Source organism: Dendropsophus ebraccatus, chromosome 15 (genome assembly GCF_027789765.1).
Source record: "Dendropsophus ebraccatus isolate aDenEbr1 chromosome 15, aDenEbr1.pat, whole genome shotgun sequence".
NCBI classification, from domain to species: Eukaryota; Metazoa; Chordata; class Amphibia; order Anura; family Hylidae; genus Dendropsophus; species Dendropsophus ebraccatus.
In genome coordinates, this window is record NC_091468.1 from 24,520,904 (window position 1) to 24,542,077 (window position 21,174).

General features: G+C 45.2%; 1 protein-coding gene across 4 annotated transcripts in view; it reads right to left on the reverse strand.

Moving 5' to 3' along the window:
- LOC138774368 (calpain-8-like) overlaps window positions 1-20,921 on the reverse strand; it is a 47,791-nt gene extending 26,870 nt beyond the window's left edge. Inside the window, exons 1-6 of one of the 4 annotated variants that reach the window (XM_069955154.1) lie at window positions 20,856-20,921; window positions 9,297-9,495; window positions 6,003-6,072; window positions 3,466-3,584; window positions 1,747-1,880; window positions 328-502 (exon numbers count right to left, since the gene is read on the reverse strand). In XM_069955154.1, coding sequence (XP_069811255.1) covers window positions 328-502; window positions 1,747-1,880; window positions 3,466-3,584; window positions 6,003-6,072; window positions 9,297-9,491 — 693 coding nt within the window. In that variant the 5' untranslated portion in view covers window positions 9,492-9,495; window positions 20,856-20,921. Of the gene's footprint in view, window positions 1-327; window positions 503-1,746; window positions 1,881-3,465; window positions 3,585-4,704; window positions 4,734-5,042; window positions 5,129-6,002; window positions 6,073-9,296; window positions 9,496-20,855 lie in introns of those variants that run through there. The other 3 variants (XM_069955156.1, XM_069955155.1, XM_069955157.1) reach the window with 3 other exon arrangements.
- Window positions 20,922-21,174: the final 253 nt, after the last annotated feature.

The following is a 21,174-nucleotide window of genomic DNA, read 5'->3' on the forward strand; positions in this document are numbered from 1 at the left end:
TGTCCAGAATTTCTGTCCCCTACGGCTTCTTGCCCCTTTCTCTTGCAATTGATTGACAACCGTGCAGTGAACTCTAGGGACTGCACAGCTACAGTTCACCGAAATGTTAAACCTTAACTCTATGGCTGTGTGAAATGGGTATTCTTATTTTGCTAAAAGGAATTTTCAGCCTTGCAGCTGCCAGAAGGAAGCAGAAAAGAGCTTTGATAAAGGGAGTTGTGTAAACAGCATAGCACCACAAGTTAAAACTTTTACATAACTTTACGAGATGGGATTAGCCGTATTTGGTGACCAATCTTGGTGATCTTCCTTACTATGATTAATTACCTTTTTGTAAATGCCACAGGCCATCACTGCGTCCTCACTTGCCGAGCTGATCATGTTCCAGTAGGTAGGGGCCTTAGGGTGCTGTAGGTCAAATGTCATTGGCAGCCCGCCAGTCAGGTTCATGAAAGCGTAAGCAGGAAATCCCCCAATTAAAACTTCATATGTGCCCAATAATCTGGAAATAAAATACATGAATAAATAAAGAATTGATATTTATTTTTACATTTTTGGGGGGATTTATGAAGACCGGCGTACAAGTACGTCAGTCTTATATTAGGCCCCGCCCCCTGTCCCCGGCAGGATTCACTAAGAGGCGCACGCCTCTTAGTGAATCTGGCTGGGCGCCCGAACCTGCGCCTGGTGTACTAAATGTACACCTGCTTCCAGCAGGTGTAGATTTAGATCATGATAAATGAGGCATGGGAGGAGGCCACGCCTCCTCCCCGCCTTGTCACGCCCCTCCAAGCTCCCCCATCCTGCCCATCGGGCGATCGGGGTATTCGGCAGGCATAAACCAGGGAGAAGTAGCGAATCTGCACCTTCTCCCTGGCGCACGCCTTGGGCAGACATTTCATAAATGTCCTTCTTTATGTATTGGTTTAATTGCAATAGATGTGAAAACTTAAAGCTAAAAATCTGTGGCAAATCCATCCCATGTGGTCATACCTTTATGGATCTCTTCTCTCCAATAAGCATTGCATCTAAGACAAAAAAATTGTAGAAGCACTAGATGGTGGCACATAAAGTGCCCTTCAGTAAATAATACGAATCTGTGGGCAGTCTATACATTATTGAACATGTCATCTACTTTGGGCCTTACTTGAATCAACGTCCTTAAGTGTTAAGCGAGCATACTCGGTCAAGCATAGTGCATGATCGAGCATTGGGGTACTTGATCAAGCTTGATGCTCGACCGAGCACCTTGTGGTGGCCATACACCTATAATAACTGACAGCTGAACTATTGTGCATTTTTTCATTCTAAGTTTTGTATATTCTGTTCCTCGAAAGGATATTTAAACTCAATATACAAAAATTTAGATGAAAAAAATGCAATAGGTTAACCAGGCAATCCTCAGCTCTGCCGAGCAGTGGGTACATGGTTAAATGCTTGAGTCTTCCATTGATTTCAGTGGAGTTCGTTATGCAAGTCAAGCACTTGAACATTGAAAAATTCTTGACTCGAGTAAAAAGCACTCAAACATTTTAGTGCTCGCTCCACATTAATGTCTATACATGGATTATAGGACATTCCTGGTCTTACACGGCTTCAACATTGGATCCATGGATGGAATGTTGAGTTTAAAAAAACTCAAATGGCCAATGATATCCCCAAGTATCTCTCATAAGGAGGCTTGTGGTTAGTGAGACGTTTCTCAATTTACTTCTAATCAACATCCTAAAGAAGCTGAATACTTACTTTGCATATGCTTTCTCCAAAAGACAAGGCCAGAATTCATTCCCGCCGGGGGGCTGTGTGGACATATATTTTCCTTTTAGGAATGGCAACTTGTCATCAATCACAACATCATGCCACTGCCCAAGGTGCCAAAGCTGAAAACCGAAAGCAAATATTAAAAGAAACTTGTCATGTCTAGTAGGGGAACAGTGAGCCTCCTAGGCATCAGCTCCCAACTGGATGACCTTTCCTACTCTGTGCAGGGCCCATCAGGAGTACAGAATGGTCACACAGCCCATACCAAGGCCAGCCAGGTACGGATAAGCCACAAAATGTAAACCAAGGAAATTCCAATAACAGATAAGTACGAGCCTGGTAGGGGGTGGCTGTGGATATAGTGTACCTGGATTTTGCAAAAACCTTTGACACAGTCCTTCATGGGCGTCTGGTAAATAAAGGTCTATTGGTTTAGGTTTAGTCTGTAAGTGGATTGAAAACTGGCTTAAAGGGTTTATCCAGCGCTACAAAAACATGGCCACTTTCTTCCAGAGACAGCACCACTCTTGTCTCCAGCTTGGGCGGGGTTTCGCTTCTCAGTTCTATTGAAGTGAATAGAGCTTAATTGCAAACCACACCTGAACTGGAGACGAGTTGTGTTGTCTCTGAAAGAAAGTGGTCATGTTTTTGTAGCACTGGATAACCCCTTTAATGACCGTACCCAGAGAGTGGTGGTCAATGATTCCTACTCTGAATCCCGGTAATAAGTGGTGTACCCCAAGGGTCAGTACTGGGCCCTGTTTTGTTTAACTTGTTTATTAAAGGGGAAATCCAGGCAAAATAATTTTAGCATATGTTATTGCCCAACAAAAGTTATGAAAATTACTAATAGACACCTATTATGGGAAACGCACTATAGTTCTTTTTCCCTGCACTTACTACAGCATGGTGGGTTCAGGTCCCTGTAAAAATAATAATAATTTTTATTTATATAGCGCCAACAGATTCTGCAGCACTTTACAATTCTGGGGGTACATGCATAGACAAAAAGACGTTACAGAGATATACACATAATTATCCATACATGAGGAGTGAGGGCCCTGCTCGCATGCATGAGCGTACAGACTGTAAAGTTGGTGATGTCACGTCACAGACGTGGGACAGACTGGAGCAGCAGGTGCCGGCAGTTTATGTGACGTGACATCACCAACTTTACATAGACCTGAACAGGCCATGCTGTAGTGCAGTGGAGGACTTCAAAACAGGCTTAGACAAGTTCATAAATCAAAATAACATAAATGCATATGTATAGAATCTGAGCCTGCTGCTTTCTGCTAAAGACATAGAAAACTGTATCTAAGCTGTTCAGTCCATCTCTTTCCCCTCCCTTCCAAGACAGCTGATGCAAACAACATCCCTGGCCAGTTGTTTATACACTGTGTGAAGCCAGGAGGGTAATCTGAGGTCAAGTTACTTGTGACCTTACTGTGCACTCCTGGTTTTGTATGCAAAATACTGACCAAAATGCTAAGCAAAACTACTGTGTGGGAACATAGCCTAAATGTTTAAATTTAAGCAAATATGGCAGCTTTCAAAATGACAGAGCAATTTGGTAATATATTTCCTTGGTATACTGATTGGTCCATGCACGTGTCCAATGTGTATGTTTGTAGTATCCAAGTCTTTGTATCTTCACATTCCTATTAAATCAGTCAGCAAAATAAATGATCATTTGCATCTTACTCTGAAATGAAATATTCCAGCATAGTCTTTTGAGAACCCTTGATCCAGCGGCATGATGTTTTTCAATACTCCAGGTTTCACTGTGACGGCTGCAATTGCGGATAACAGCCAACAATCACCTGTAAAATCGTCAATAATCCGGTTACCCATCCTGTCCTAAGATCAACAAGAGTCAATGGGACACAAGGGTGACCCTGGTAGATATGAGGCCAACTAATATTAAAAGATCAAGGCACATATGTGTTCAGAGTCAAGAGGGGCATCACCAGTCTTAGTAGTGGCAAGTTATTGGCTTCAAATAGAATTGTCTTCTGCTGGACCTTTTGAGACCATTGTAGTGCCAGACACAGAAAACTGTGCTTATAATTATTTTTTTTACCCTAAAAGGCAAAGAAAAAAAAACTACTTTTTTTGTGATTCTGGATGATTTTCTGTAATTTGACACTAGACATGTATGTATGGGTTACTGTCTTCATGATGATTCAAGAGCAACATCTTTACAGTCTTTACTGTAAGAAAGGAAACCTTGAAGAACACTGACAGACCCCAATATGTCATTTATGCCCATTGGGCACCATTTGGATCCATCCAATTCAATCTGGCACAACTTTATGGATTCCATTCTGAACAGAAGCCTCAATGCAGATGTGGACAGAGACGACAAAGTCGTACATTATTTGTATTAAATGTAACTCTGGATTCAAATAAATATAAGACTTTGGAAATCTACAGCAAAGTTTGGGTGAAAAACCTTGTTAGTGATTCCCAACTGGGGTGCCGAGGCTCTCTGGTTACCAAGCTGAATCTTTTTGTAAAAAATGTCCTGTTCTCCAAGCCTATGTAGTGGGAAGCATCTGGAGTATATGGATGGGAATAGCAGAGGGCATTATTACTATACAGTATGGAAGGAAACAGCAGGGGGCATTATTACTATATGGAGGGGAACAGCAGGGGGCATTATTACTATATGGAGGTAACAGCAGGAGACATTACTATATGGAGGGGAACAGCAAAGGGCATTATAAGTATATGGAGGGAAACAGCAGGGGGCATTATTACTATATGGTGAAGAGCAGCAAATGGCATTATTACTTTATGGCGGGCACAGCAGAGGGCATTATTACTGTAAGGGGAACAGCAGAAGTAATATTACCATGTAGGGGTGCACAGTAGGGGGTAATATAACTATGGGCACAGCAGTGGGCATACATACAGGGGGGAACCCACATACTCACTCACTTTACTACACATGACAACCAACAGCAGTATCACTACTGTTTGGGACCCTAAGAAGGAAAAGGAAAGGAAGTTGCTGGAAAAGTGTGTAGCCTACAATGCTTGTTTGGTAGTTTCTGAAGAGATGAATAGAAGAAATTGTCATGGTGGTCTGGGCCGGATGGAGAGGAAAAAAAAAAGGGAAAACCTCAGATCAAAGAAGACATCACCTGTGGGTCACTGAATGATGTTTTTTGAATTTTGTAGAATGTTATTTGGTATGGGTGCCCCGAAGTGGAAAGGGTAGGGAAACTCTGCCCCAAGTGAACTAAAGTCAACTCTCCCAAAATTCAAGACCTTACCAAATCCTTTCAAATTTGCAACAGAACTTGTAAACACTCACATCTCCACTTTCTTAAAGGGAATATGTTGTGAAAAAATTACTTATCGTATAAATAATGGGGGAGATTTATCAAACATGGTGTAAAGTGAAACTGGCTCAGTTGCCCCTAGCAACCAATCAGATTCCACCTTTCATTTTCCAAAGAGTCTGTGAGGAATGAAAGGTGGAATCTGATTGGTTGCTAGGGGCAACTGAGCCAGTTTCACTTTACACCATGTTTGATAAATCTCCCCCAATGTTTTTAGGTTAAAAACTTTTTAAAGAAGTTTTGGTGACGTTTTTCTTATTTTCTATTTTTCTATCAATGTTCTAAAATCATCCTAAAATCCTTTCATTTTCACCACTGGGGCTAAAACTAAGCTGAGACTTTCTGTTGTTTCTGTGGTGATCAGGGGAGGCTGCTGTAAAGTGATTTGTACAGCACTGCAGCGACATGTGACACCAGTTGATAGGGTAGACAATAGCAGCTCCCTGTGGAATGACCTAAAGGTCACAGAGAATGCTCAGTAATGTTTTACATTCATCACAAGGGGACAGAGTCTGTCTACTATACCTATGTCCGTGAGGCTTGCTGTAAATGCTGTTAAGAACAACCCAGGCATGATGTCAGCCCCCATAACAATAAACAAAAAGTAAAATAAAAAAAAAAATGAGTCAGAAAATAGAAACAAATTATTATGAAAGAATACGTTTTTTTAATCTGACTCTAATCAGTAAAGAAATTTTAGGTGATGCATCCACTTTAAAGCCCCTGCTGTAGCAGGGGCATCCCAGTGGAAGACTGGTGGATAATGTATGCAAGGTCCTGGATTATAGGAAGGTACCAACAAACCACCCTGCCCTGGCAGGGACAGACACAGGGCTAGGGCAGCAGACTGAACATCTGCACCAAATTGGTAGTACCGATAACTTATCTTACCGAGGTCCGTTTGTATAATGTCAAACTGGCTGGTTCCATCCACAATGAGCTGCGGGTTGTTACATGTTTCCTGCATAAAAAAACAATAATTATAGCTACATCCAGACCTTGAAAACAATGAGTACTCATAAACACCAATTTATATAGCACTGAAAAATCCTGGACAGTAAGAAGGTTAATTAATAAAAAGCTTCAGCCACTACTAACAGAATTTTATTATTAAAGTGCGGCAAACTCATAAAAAATAAAATGCACAAATAGCGTATAGGTGCACTCACCGATCCCCTACCGATTGTTTGACATCTTTCCTGCTTGTCTACGCTGCCCTTATACTCAAACTTTGACAAATGATCCCAATTTGGCATCATGACACCAGCCGGGAAATTACATCTCCCAACATGCACTGCACCTCAGCAGAAGCGGACACAGACAGCAGATGGCCACCATCCTGCCTTAAAGGCACACATACAGATTAATGATATGTTTGCCCAGGAATCTGGGACGTGTGTTCCGGATTCCTGGGAGGGCCCCACATCCCAACATAGACATTGAGGCTCACTAGATGATTTTCTGTTGGGCCCAATGTCTGTGCTGTACTGCAGTCTGAGTTGGCCCCAATGTTAGATCGGGGTACCTTTGGCCACCAGTGGAACTGATGCTGGGGCCACCAGTGAAGAACCAGTGAGAGGCAACAAGCTGACTGAGTGCCATCCTGGACTGACCTGTATCTGTGACCACAACGTCCTTGTAAATGACAACAAAGACAACTGATGAGCGTTGTTTCTCAAAGGACAACCCACTGAGTTGTCTGCTCATTTGTACTTCAAATCCCAGCATATTCTGAGGGCTGCAGTCTGTCAGTAATGCTGGTAGTTGTAGTTGTATTGTTTGCAGCTGTTGTAGTTAGAGGGTCCTAGATATATTGGATGCTTTGTGGTAGATTGGAATACATAGTTCTGTGGACCCCAGAATAGCACTAACAAGGATATAACAAATATATATTATATAATGTTACCATATCATCACCACATATATCACTATACTGTCACACTGGTATTGACCAAATCCAGTAAACAAAGACAAGAATTGACAATAATCCCAGAATATAAGGAAAGTTATCACCACACTATGAACACAACTGTTACCCCCAAATAGTGACTAATACCACCATACCATTAATAAATAAATATCCCCCCATACACTGACTCATATAGAGGTAGATAACAATGGTACTCAGGCTCTGCACACCATATAAGTGATCACAGTGCAGTTACATCCAGTGACTCACAGGCGGTGTCTTCTCTGAGTTGCCCACTTTTTCCCTTTCTTCTTCATCTGGCCCAGCCACCATGAAGACTTCTCCTGGTGATGCCTTGTCTCTGAAGAATTTGCCAATAATTTTAAGCTCTTCATTTATGCACCATCCTCCCCTCTATATAAAGTCCCCATCTGTGTTGTTCCACACTGTAACAGTGTCCACTTTGTTGCCACTTATAGTATATAAAGCCAATGTGGGCCCTTGATACTTAGGCCCCCTCTTTGCTCTTACATTGATGAACAGTCCCATCAGTGTCTTTATAAAGTAGATAAAACCCTCTATCCCTCCATATAGAAGATAGGTCCCTTTGTCTCCATGAAGTAGTCGAGCCCCTCTGTGCACCCACATAGCAGTGAGGTTTCCCTGTGCAGGTAGGCCCCTGGTAGGTAGGCATTCTCCTGTAGGTAACTCCCCAGCAGTAACCCCCCCTCCTCCCAGTATGTAGAATTCTCCTGTAGGTAACCCCCCCTGGTAGCACCCCCCCCTCCTCCAGTAGGCATCCCCTGTAGGTGAACATACGTTAGCCCCCCCCCCCCCCCCACTAGGTAGTATCTCCCAATATAGTAGGGACCCCATTGTAGGTAAACCCCTTTTTAGTCCCCAATGTTAGGCATCTGTCCTAATAGTTAGACCTCTCCCCCCCATGTTAGGCACTCCCTTTAATAGTTTGGCAACCCCACCCCCCCATAGGCATACCTCTTTCATGTTGGCATCTTCCCCCCTGAGTAAAAGTATAAACTTACCAAGCTGAAGCTCTGCCGTTTTCCAGCTTTTTCTCTCCCTGCTCTATGTGCATGAATGACGTCACTAGTGCACTGATGGCGTGCTGGGGGAGGAAGCAGCCTCTTGTGGCCTGAGGTATAATGCTACCTTTGGCCACAAGAGTATTTGGCAAGGTGGGGAGCCAATAGCTCCTTGCACTGTCAATCATCGCTATGCTTTTAACTGCGAGCACTCATGAGAAGCGCTTGCAGTTAAAGGGTCACTTGTAGCCCCTGACTTCTGGAAATGCTGGGCACTGCGAGTTATGCCAGTGAAGGGGGCCCATGGGAGTCTAAGACTGGCAGGCCCCTCCACTGCCCTGGGTCCCTGTGCAGTAGAACCAGAGCCAACTGCCTGGTACCCAACCACCACTGGTTTATTCTGCTTCTGCTTTGCACACCAATGTGACTCAGTGATGCGCAGGGGTTACAGAAGACGTGCTAAAGCTTGCCTGGCCCACAGAATGGAGATGGTGATCACATGTACTTAGAGGTGCGTCTGTGACATTGTCAGCACCCAGCCCACACAGTCGCTGCCCGCCCCGCTCTCCAGCCGATGTAGTATCTTCAGGCCGCTGCCCACATCCTCCACAAAGATTTACAGACAGGCGGCCTAAAGATACCCCAGGCCGGGCAGCGGCTGTGCGGGGAGGGCACTGACAGCGTCACAGACACACACCTCTGTGACATTGTCAGGCTGGGGATGATGGATCACAGAGCAGGGTGGAAGGTATGTATGTACTGTTCATGTCAGTTTCTCCTTAAAACAAGCAGGTTTGAATAGAAACAGGCACTTTGTTCAGCTAAGCGTTTTTGTCTTTTCATTCAAGCAGTCTTTTGGGGTCTCAGCACCTGAACCCCTGTGACATGATATTTACTCTATAACTCACTGTTCTCTTATTGACATCAATGAGACGGTAATATGGCATTATTGTGTGCATTACAGTTCTGTCGGTTTCCATAGAGCAGGCAATTTAGGAGATCGCATGGATTGCGACCTCTGTACCCGCGGCTCTATTCATTCCTATGGAGCCGACTGAAAGAGCCGAGTACTGCACTCTTCCGGTGTACTTGTCTCTTTCCGTCACTCCATAGGAATGAATAGATGTGTTGTATCCGTGGTTCTATTCATAATATAAAAGCTTGGAATACTCCTTTAACTTTTATCCCCATTTCCAATAATATTATACTATATAGTACACACATATGACTAACCGTTGGTCTTTTCCATTCTATGCTGTTAATATTTTTCATACTGCAACCAATGCTTTTCTTGTTTGCTGGGAATAATTCATCATTAAACCGCTCGCCCCTCCTCAAGTGATATTGTCTTAACTTTTTAAAGTCCTGGTTCAAAAACTTCCGTGGATTCTCCAGGGTGCCCACGTTGTTTGTTATGAGGCTCATCATTGCTCTGTAAATAGAGATAATGCATGGAGATATTAAACATGGACAGGAACAGCAGATACCACAGCACCAATTGGGGTCTAGTTTTCCCTGTGTTAAATACTGAGCCCTTTGATGATGAGAAGTCAATAGTTATGACACAGACCACCATGGGACTAGCTGAGTAGAGGAGGCGCCGGGTCATAGGAAGTTTACTTAGTTTAGAGATAATGGTATTATCTGTGTACTGCACTTTAACCCTTTGAGGACCAGGCCCAAAATGACCCAGTGGACCGCGCAAATTTTGATCTTTGCGTTTTCATTTTTCCCTCCTCCCCTTTTAAGAGCTCCAGCACTTTCCGTTTTCTATCTACAGGGCCATGTAATGGCTTGTTTGTTACAGCCATAACAAGGAATAGTTTGTACTTTGTAATGGCGTCTTTCATTTTACCATAACATGTATGATGGAATCCCAAATATAGCATTTATTAAAGATATAAATAGGTAAAAAAGAATGCAATATGGTAACGTTTTTGGGGGGGGGGGGGGGGGGGGGGGGGTTCCTGTGTCTACGTAATGCACTATATGGTAAAAGCGACATGATATCATTATTCTATAGGTCAGTCTGAACACAACCATATGCAGGTTTACACAGATTTTCTAATGTTTTATATATTTTTTTTTTATAAAATCCTTTTTTTTGGCAATTACTTATTAATAAAATGGGCCTATTGTGACGCTTATAACGGTTTTATTTTTTCACCTATGGGGCTGTATGCGGTGTAATTTTTTCCGCCACGATCTCTAGCTTTTATTAATACCATATTTGTGAAGATCGGACGTTTTGATCACTTTTTATAAATTTTATTTTATATATAATGTAACATAAAATCGGTAATCGACGCACTTTTTTCCCTCTTTTCGTCTACGCCGTTTGCTATGACGCTTGTTATATTTTAATAGATCGGACAATTACGCACGCTACGGTATATTATATGTTTATTTATTTATTTTTTGTATATGTTTTATTTATATAATGGGAAAGGGGGGGTGCTTTAAACTTTTATTGGGGGAGGGGCTTTGGGGTAGTGTATTGGTGATTTTAACTTTTTTTTTTTATACATTTTAAGTCCCTTTGGGGGACTTGTACATAAATTAGTGTGATTATTCACACTGATCACTGCTATGGCATAGCATTGATCAGTGTTATCGGCGATCTGCTCATTGAGCCTGGGAGCCTCATTGATCCTGCCTGTGCTGGCTCAGTGAACAGATCGCTGATCGGACCGCACGGAGGAAGGTAAGAGACCTCCGGCGGTCCGATACAGCGCTCGGGACCTGCGGGGGTCCCAATTGCTAAGTGACAGGGAACTCCCCTGTCACTTACACTTAAACGCCGTGTCGTTTAAGAAGTTAATGTCACACTGCAGCGCGATTACTGCAGCGTGTCATTAACGGTGAGGTGCCGGCTGCTGACTGTTGCCGACCCCCACCTGCTTTGAGCACGCTTCATAGCTCAGGACGTACCGGTACGTCCTAGGTCGTCTAGGGTTAAGGCAGGAGCGTAGCTAGGATTCATGGGGCCCCATAGCAAAAAACTGTCCGGGCCTCCACCATGCACAACACAAAGCACTGCATATAATATATATATATATATATATATATATATATATATATATATATATATATAGGCTTGGTGATGTGGCCAAAAATAAAATCTCTTCTGGACAGGGGCAGAATCCTGCCTGCAGCCACAGGAGTGACTGGCAGAGCAGAGAGCCAATGGCTGCTTACTCTGTCAGTCCACTGTATTTAACTTGCGTTGGCAACAGGCTAGAGATATGTGGCTATCCCGTGTTTTGAGACTCGTAACTGAGGCTCCACGGACTCTTGTTTTGCATATTTCACTGTATTTAACTGTAAGGGCCCATTAGAAGCCCTTCTGGTTAAATACATAGGTACAGGAGCACACTACCTTCTGCTTAACCCCTTATGTACTGCAGTGTGTAAGTGACCCAAAGATCAGAAGACAAGGAGATCTTTGCTTTGATGCTGGTGCACTGATAACCCCTGACTTCTGTGCATTTTCCTACTTGATTGCAGCAGGCAGAGAACAGAGGTTATCAGTGCAGTTAAGCACAGATCTCTTTGTCTTCTGCCTATTAAAGGGGTAGTGCAGTGCTAAACAATTATTCACAAAATAAGGGTATAAACACACACACCGTATACGTAGCATATTTACTGCTGCGATACGCAACAAATACGCAACAAAAACGCAACAAATACGCAGCAGATTAGATCTAAATAACTGAAAACAGCATCAAATCTGCACCATCAAATCTGCTGCAGATCTGCTGCGTATTTGCTGCGTATACGGTGTGTGTGTTTGTACCCTTACACACATTACGTCATTGTGACGTCATTGTCACAAGATGGCGGACGGGGGTCGACACGAATGCGATAAGTTTAATGCACCAACACTTCCAGGTCTAGCGTGGGTGGGGGGGGAACACGGGGGGGGGGGGGGGCATTCACATACATAACACACATTACAAAGTTGTATAACTTTGCAATGTGTGTTATTTTGTGAATAATTGATTAGCACCGCACTACCCCTCTAACCCCTTTTTTGTGTTGCAGCATGTAAGTAAACATTGGGTCACACGGCAGTACATAGGGGTTAAGCAGGAGGACACAGGACACTCTTACCTTCTCCAGCCCCCCCCCCCCGGGCCCCCCTCCGACACGGGTCCTATAGCAGCTGCCTACCCTGCCTCTTTAGTAGCTACGCCGCTGCTTTAAGGCTATGTTCACACTACATAAGTTCCGTATTTATTAATCACGACCGTAATCACATAGTCACGTAGTGCTGCCATTTGAGGAATCCCAGCCGGAGTGTATACGCTCCGGCTGGATCCCTAGCGCCGCTGAGAGAAACTGACATGTCAGTTTTCTGCGGCCGCTATTCAATGAATAGCGTCCGCAGAAAACCCTGTTAGTTCATACTGCAGTACCGGTCGGGATGATGTTTTCTGAGCCCCTCAGTTTCGTGACCAGGCCGGGTCACGGAACAGCTGGTCTCTTATCAAGTGTGAAAAGTGCCTAATGTTAAAAATGCTTTATGCGTCCTGCTTCTTTATTAGGCCCAGGGCCGTCTTACCCATTGGGCATGGTAGGCGGCTGCCCGGGGCCCTTGCGTCCTAGGGGGCCCCTGCTGAGGGACGCAATTGTCCCCGGGCAGCCGCCTCCCATGCCCAATGGGTAAGACGGCCCTGCATGCTCCCCCTTCACCTTCTCTTGCGACCGCAAGCACTTTCTTGCTTGCGGTTGCAAGAGGAAATCCGGCCCCGGCTGATGCGTCGCTCCCAGGGGGATTCTCCGGGAGCGCACGCATCAGGAACCTAAGTGCGCGTCGCTGGGGCTTCCTGTACCGGAAGTCCCGGCCTGGGCGCACACTGAGCTTCCGGATGTGTGCGCTCCCTGAGAATCCCCCAGGGAGCGACGCATCAGCCGGGGGCAGAAGAGGAGAGGAAGCAGCGACGGGGGAGCGCTGGTAGGTGAGTTGGGTGTTTGTTTTTTTTATCTGCTGTGCAGGGGGCAAACTGTAAGGGGGGAATACAGGGGAGGGGAGCCATCTATAAGGGGGGGATACTGTACAGGGGGAGCCATCTATACGAGAGGGGGGGGGGATACAGGAGGGAGCCATCTATAAGGGGGGATACAGGGGGGGAGCCATCTATAAGGGGGGAATACGGGGGAGCCATCTATAAGGGGGACACAGGTGGGAGCCATCTATAGGGGGGATACAGGGGGGAGCCATCTATGGGGGGATACAGGGGGGAGCCATCTATAGGGGGGATACAGGGGGAGCCATCTAAAGGGGGGATACAGGGGGGAGCCATCTATAGGGGGGGATACAGGGGGGAGCCATCTATAAGGGGGGATACAGGGAGGAGCCATCTATAGGGGGGGATACAGGGGGGAGCTATCTATAGGGGGGATACAGGGGGGAGCCATCTTTTGGGGGGATACAGGGGGAGCCATCTATATGGGGGGGTACAGGGGGGAGCCATCTATAAGGGGGGAATACGGGGGAGCCATCTATAAGGGGGGATACAGGGAGGAGCCATCTATAGGGGGGGATACAGGGGGGAGCCATCTATAGGGGGGATACAGGGGGGAGCCATCTTTTGGGGGGGATACAGGGGGAGCCATCTATAGGGGGGGGTACAGGGGGGAGCCATCTATAGGGGGGGATACAGGGGGGAGCCATCTATAGGGGGCGATACAGGGGGGAGCCATCTATAGGGGGGATACAGGGGGAGCCATCTATAGGGGGGATACAGGGGGGAGCTATCTATAGGGGGATACAGGGGGGAGCCATCTATAGGGTGGGATACAGGGGGAGCCATCTATAGGAAGGGATACAGGGGGGAGCCATCTATACGAGGGGGGGGATACAGGGGGAGCCATCTATAGGGGGGATACAGGGGGGAGCCATCTATAGGGGGGATACAGGGGGGAGCCATCTATACGTGAGGGGGGGATAGAGGGGGGAGCCATCTATAGGGGGGATACAGGGGGGAGCCATCTATACGAGGGGGGGATACAGGGGGGAGCAATCTATAGGGGGGGATACAGGTGGGAGCCATCTATATGAGGGGGGGATACAGGGGGGAGCCATCTATAGGGGGGGATACAGGGGGGAGCCATCTATACGAGGGGGGGGATACAGGGGGGAGCCATCTATACGAGGGGGGGGATACAGGGGGGGCCATCTATAAGGGGGGAATACGGGGGAGCCATCTATAAGGGGGGAATACGGGGGAGCCATCTATAGGGGGGGATACAGGGGGGAGCCATCTATAAGGGGGGGAATATGGGGGAGCCATCTATACGGGGGAGATACAGGGGGGAGCCATCTATACGGGGGGGGGATACAGGGGGGAGCCATCTATAAGGGGGTAATACAGGGGGGAGCCATCTGTAGGGGGGGATACAGGGGGAGCCATCTATAAGGGGGGAATACAGGGGAGAGATCTATAAGGGGGTAATACAGGGGGGAGCCATCTATAAGGGGGTAATACAGGGGGGAGCCATCTATAAGGGGGTAATACAGGGGGGAGCTATCTATAAGGGGGTAATACAGGGGGAGCCATCTATAAGGGGGTAATACGGGGGGAGCCATCTATACGGGGGGGTACAGGGGGGAGCCATCTATACGAGGGGGGGATACAGGGGGGAGCAATCTATAGGGGGGGATACAGGTGGGAGCCATCTATATGAGGGGGGGATACAGGGGGGAGCCATCTATAGGGGGGGATACAGGGGGGAGCCATCTATACGTGAGGGGGGGATAGAGGGGGGAGCCATCTATAGGGGGGATACAGGGGGGAGCCATCTATACGAGGGGGGGATAGAGGGGGGAGCCATCTATAGGGGGGATACAGGGGGGAGCCATCTATACGAGGGGGGGATACAGGGGGGAGCAATCTATAGGGGGGGATACAGGTGGGAGCCATCTATATGAGGGGGGGATACAGGGGGGAGCCATCTATAGGGGGGGATACAGGGGGGAGCCATCTATACGTGAGGGGGGGATAGAGGGGGGAGCCATCTATAGGGGGGATACAGGGGGGAGCCATCTATACGTGAGGGGGGGATAGAGGGGGGAGCCATCTATAGGGGGGATACAGGGGGGAGCCATCTATACGAGGGGGGGATACAGGGGGGAGCAATCTATAGGGGGGGATACAGGTGGGAGCCATCTATATGAGGGGGGGATACAGGGGGGAGCCATCTATAGGGGGGGATACAGGGGGGAGCCATCTATACGAGGGGGGGGATACAGGGGGGAGCCATCTATACGAGGGGGGGGATACAGGGGGGGCCATCTATAAGGGGGGAATACGGGGGAGCCATCTATAAGGGGGGAATACGGGGGAGCCATCTATAGGGGGGGATACAGGGGGGAGCCATCTATAAGGGGGGGAATATGGGGGAGCCATCTATACGGGGGAGATACAGGGGGGAGCCATCTATACGAGGGGGGGATACAGGGGGGAGCCATCTATAAGGGGGTAATACAGGGGGGAGCCATCTGTAGGGGGGGATACAGGGGGAGCCATCTATAAGGGGGGAATACAGGGGAGAGATCTATAAGGGGGTAATACAGGGGGGAGCCATCTATAAGGGGGTAATACAGGGGGGAGCCATCTATAAGGGGGTAATACAGGGGGGAGCTATCTATAAGGGGGTAATACAGGGGGAGCCATCTATAAGGGGGTAATACGGGGGGAGCCATCTATACGGGGGGGTACAGGGGGAGCCATCTATAAGGGGGGGGGGATACAGGGGGAGCCATCTATAAGGGGGGGATACAGGGGGGAGACATCTATAAGGGGGTAATACAGGGGGAGCCATCTATAGGGGGGATACAGGGGGAGCTATCTATAAGGGGCCAATACAGATGTGCAGTGTCTAGAGAGATGAGGATGGTGACAGAGTGAGGAGCCTAATATGTCTGTCTGGCAGATTCCGTGGATTTGTGGCTCGGAGAAGTTCTCATAACGGCCCAGGGCAAATGGAAAAGAAGATGAAAAGGGAAGAACTCCGATCAGAGAAGACGTCCCATGTGAGTCACTTGATGTATCTGCAGTGTAATGTATATGGTGTACAGAACCTGTGTAGAGCTGGGTACCTCTATATGACTGGATGAGGTGATAGTGATCTGTGTACAGTGGATTAGTCAGTAGCAGCGGTGGTGTTAGTCAGTATGTGGTGGTAATATTTGTTGCTTGTTATCTGGCATATATATGGAGAAGGGCAAAACAACATGTCTCATATAGACAGAGGAGCAACAACATGACTATTATATTATATATGAACCATGTTGTTTCCCTGTATTCTGTATACAGGGAAACAACATGGTTCATATATAATATAATAGTCATGTTGTTGCCCCTCTGTATATATGAGACATGTTGTTTTGCCCTTCTCTATATATAAGCCGTGTTGTTTCCCTGTATATTGTATTATACAGTATACATACAGGGAGACAACATGGTTCTCATATATAATAGTCATGTTGTTGTCTCTCTGTATATATGAGACATGTTGCACTGGTGTGACAATAAACCCTGCAGATGGCTGTTGGAAGTGCTGTCTCCATTGCGTTTTTTGGATACTTTGAAGCCAAACCCGGTCTGGTTAGGTGAGGCACGCACGGTTATTTTTTGTTTTTGCGCTGCTGAAAGACTGTGTTGTGAATTAAAGTTTATGTTAACAATAATTTGTATTTTTTATTGTACGTAATTGTACTGGCTAGGGGCGGGGTTGCAAAGATGGGGGGTTTTCATGGCGGCGGCCGCGGGGGGTGGGGCCCAATTCGCACCTCTGCCCAGGGGCCCATAATTCTGTTAAGACGGCCCTGATTAGGCCAGTAGCTGCTGGAAGGTGTCTGAAGCCAGGCACTTGGCTTCTTGGGCTTCTGTATTGAGATAACCCGTCCACTGTCCAATATGACTCCTACTCTTAACACAGGAGGTCACGGCTGACTTATGTAGTTGTGGAGGTCTATGGAGGATGATCACTTAACTGGGACAGGAAACACAGTTCAGCATACCTGAGGGGCAGACAAGGGGATTACTCCTGTCATATTGTATGGATCCCTGTATCATGCTTCAATCCCAAGGTTCCTGTACTAGCAATAATGCATACATTTTGCCCAGAGTGTTATTTTTTTAAAGGAATAATAGACAAGGACAAGCGGCCAGTATGTTTAGAAAAAATGTTATCCAAAACAGCTTGTGAGAACCCCTATAGGCCTTCACTAGCAAGGGGAAAGTATTAAAGGGGCTAGAAAAAATTGGCACTTCTTCCAGAAACAGCACCACTCCTGTGCTCAGTTTGGGTGTGGGTTTTGCAGCTCTGTTCCATTGAAGTGAACGGAGGTGAATTGTAATACCACACACAGCCTCAGGAGTGGTGTTGTTTTTGCAAGTAGCTGTGCTTTTCCTAATCCTGGATATCTGCTTTAATTTTTATTTTACTTAAATGCTATTATATATCCAAAAACTCTCCTAGGCATAAAGCAAAAATACATCTGATAGTACTAAACTAGTACTGCCTTTCAATCAGTATACAATGCTATATCTCCTTATGGGGTTTAGCCAGACATTACCAAATGTATGGTATAGACTAGGGGCAAATGGTATTGTCTGTGTGTTCACCAAAAATGATCCCGGTCTCCTGAAGACACTTCTTAATATGTGAAACATGTTGGGCGAACATTGATAGTTAGTTGTTACTATATTAACATCCAGGTGTATTTCTCTGCAGGATGACTAATAGCTGATACGTGTGTATATGGACACAACCAGTGGTTTATTACCCATAAAATCCAGCTTCTAAAAAGTTCTACATAAAGGACATAACAACAGTTTTGGTGAACACACCATCTTATCAACTAGTTCTGATATACAGTGGTACTTAAAAGTTTGTGAACCCTCCAGAACTTTTCTTAAAAAGGAACGTAAGAGTAAACTTACATTTAAGATTAACCCCTTAAGGATACAGGCATTTTACTTTTTCTCTTCCCCTTTTAAGAGCCATAACTTTTTATTGTTTTTCAGAGTCATATGAGGGCAGGTATTGTTTAATACTTTTCATTGTAAAACACTCGTTATAACAACTTCAACAATGACACCTAATTTGGATTCCTGGACTCTTTTATCATGTTTGACTAATTGAACATAATAAAAATCTTTTTTTTTTTCTTTTGTCTGGAGGCTTGTTTTTTCTGTGTGTTTTTTTTTTGGCCTACATTTTTTCTTTTGTAGCATCCACGATACTAGATATATAATTATTTAAATAATTTAATTTTTAGGCTATGTTCACACGTCGTATGAAACTGGCCATTCCATGACCCTGGCCAGAGGGTTCTGACGCGGGCGCATCAGCACGCTCCTGCATCAGAACCTCCCATAGCACACAGTGAAGCGAGCGGCCGGAGCCGCTCGCTTCACTATGTGAACTGACAGGGTTTCCTACGGCCGCAATTCATTGAATTGCGGACACAGAAAACTGACAGGTCAGTTATTTGCAGGGCAGCACGGGATCCCGGCCGAAGCGTATACGATGTGTATACGCTCCGGCCGGGATCCCATAGATCAATAGGCTACTTTGCACTCCGCAGAAAGTACGGCCGTTGTTGCCATTGGCAACAACGGCCGTACTTTTACGTTGTGTAAACATAGCCTTATAGTTTAGTTTATTTCTTTTTACATGTGACTAATGACAAATGAGGCTAAATACTTAAATTAGGGAATATTTATAGCATTTATTTATTTATTTTACTACAAGCTTAATGTGTGGCCAAATGTCAGAACACTGCAACATTAGTATTGCAGTGCACTGTACAGTCTCCTATTACACTAGTCTAGGTGTTCAGCTGCCATACAACCCAATGGCACCTTGTGAATGGACAGTTGGGTAATGGATGGCACCACCCCTCTATCTAACCATCTAGGTTCACTATTGACCACAGCAACCTACTCTTATCCCAGCTACTGCTCATTGGTGTCAGTCATATAACACAGCTATAGGCAGGACCAGCACTTTGATATGACTTTGTTACTAGAAACTGTTCAGATGTGTCATCGTGTTTCTAATGGGCAGGGGCTATATATCTTACCTAACCCCAAAGCATTCAAATTATTGCCTTCACACATGGTCCATACACAGACATAACCAAGGGAACGGTAAGCTGCCTTATATAACGTGAGCTCCGCTCCTGGACCTGCTTTTATTCCAACTGCTGACAGAAAAAATTTAGACAGTTCTCTCTAAGGCTAGGTTTACACTTCGTTTTTGCAATCCGTTTTTTTTTCCCCCCGACGGATGGAAGAAACAGATGCATTTATGTACATCCGTTTTGATCCATTTTTTCATTAACTTACATTATAAAAAAATGGTTTAAAACGCATCCCTTTTTTTAAACGTACACCAAAATAAGGTCTAGTACGTTTCTGTGTATGTTGAAAAAAAATCGGATGCTTTATTTTTTTAATGAAAGTCAATGGAAAAAAGGGATCTAAACGGATGCACACAATTGAATCCCTTTTTTCCATCCGTTGTTTGCAAAAACAGATGAAAAAAAATGGATTGCAAAAACATAGTGTGAACCCAGCCTTAGGCTATGTTCCCACACAGTAGTTATGCTCACTATTTTGGTCAGTATTTTTAAACCAGAACCAGGAGTGGATTGAAAACACAAAAAAGGCTATGTTCTCACACTGATGAAATGTAGTCAATGGCTGCCATTTAATGACAAATAATTACAGTTTCTTTAAAGCAACGGCCATTGTTTTGAAATATCAACCGTTATGTGCTGTTAAAAGACAGCCATCCACTTAATTTCAGCAGTGTGTGAACATAGCCTTTTTGTGATTTCAATAAACTTTTTGCTCAGTATTTTGGTCAGTATTTTTCAACCAAACCCATAAAGTGCATTGAAAACACAGAAAGGCTATGTTCACACACTGTTAAAATTGAGTGGATGGACGCCATTTTGCAGCTTAGAATTACTGTTACATTAAAACAATGGCCATTATTTACCATTAAATGCTGTCCATCAACTCAACTTCAACAGTGTGTGAACATAGCCTTTCTGTGTTTTCAATACACTCCTAGACATAAGTCTAGGAGTATGTTCACACAGTGTATCGTGATTGTTGGCGATTAAAACAACTGCTGTTCTTGCCTTGCATTGAAGTCTATAAGGAACAATGGCTGTTGTTTCCCATATACGTCAATCTATTACATTATCTTAAGACAAGAACAACTGTTGTTTTAATTGCCAACAACGGCCGCTCATGTCTTAAAAAATACACTATGCGAACATACCCTTAGGGTACGTTCACACTTACGTTAGCACTAGAGATGAGTAAATCGCTCATCTAAACGAAGCTGCGCTCCCTGCAACTCCTCCTAGGATGCCGGGAAAAGCTGATTCCAATCCTGGGAAACTTCTTCCAGTTTCCCAGGATTGGATCCATTTTTTCCCTGGCACCAGGGTGGAGCGGCAGGGAGCGGGGCAGCGCTGACAGGCTTAGTTTAAATGAGCACTTCGCTCATTTCTATACGACTCCCATTAAGTCTTATGGTTTCCTACCATATCCCTGTGTGGGATTCCATATTGCAGAGCATTGTTCTCAGGGAAGAATAGCGCTGAACATACAGAATCCTATAGTGGTACCATATAGCATCACATAAAATACATGAAGACAAAAAAAAAAAATCTAAGAAATTAAGAACAAGTAAAACAAAAGCTAACATATATGTTTCAGTAGTTCGGATAAGATTGTATAAATTACTGCAACATCTTACTGCTTCTCTTATCCTGTGATCTGTTCTTCAAAGGAAGGTCTCTCTGTCTCTCTCTGATAGTTCTCTGTAAGACATCGGAAGCTTTATATAGGAGGTGGAAAGGTCCATTTTGGAAATGTGGACAATAAGCAAACAAAACAAAGTTGACAGAAGATTATGGAACACTGACAGATGCCCTGGAGGGATTGGTTTCTAGTACTATTGATCTGACCCAAAATGCAATGAGGAGGAAAGTATGTGGGAGAACAGGCCCAGGCAGGAGGGTATACTATGTCTAGAGAATAGGGATCTTGTTAGTCTTGAGAACACTTGATGCACA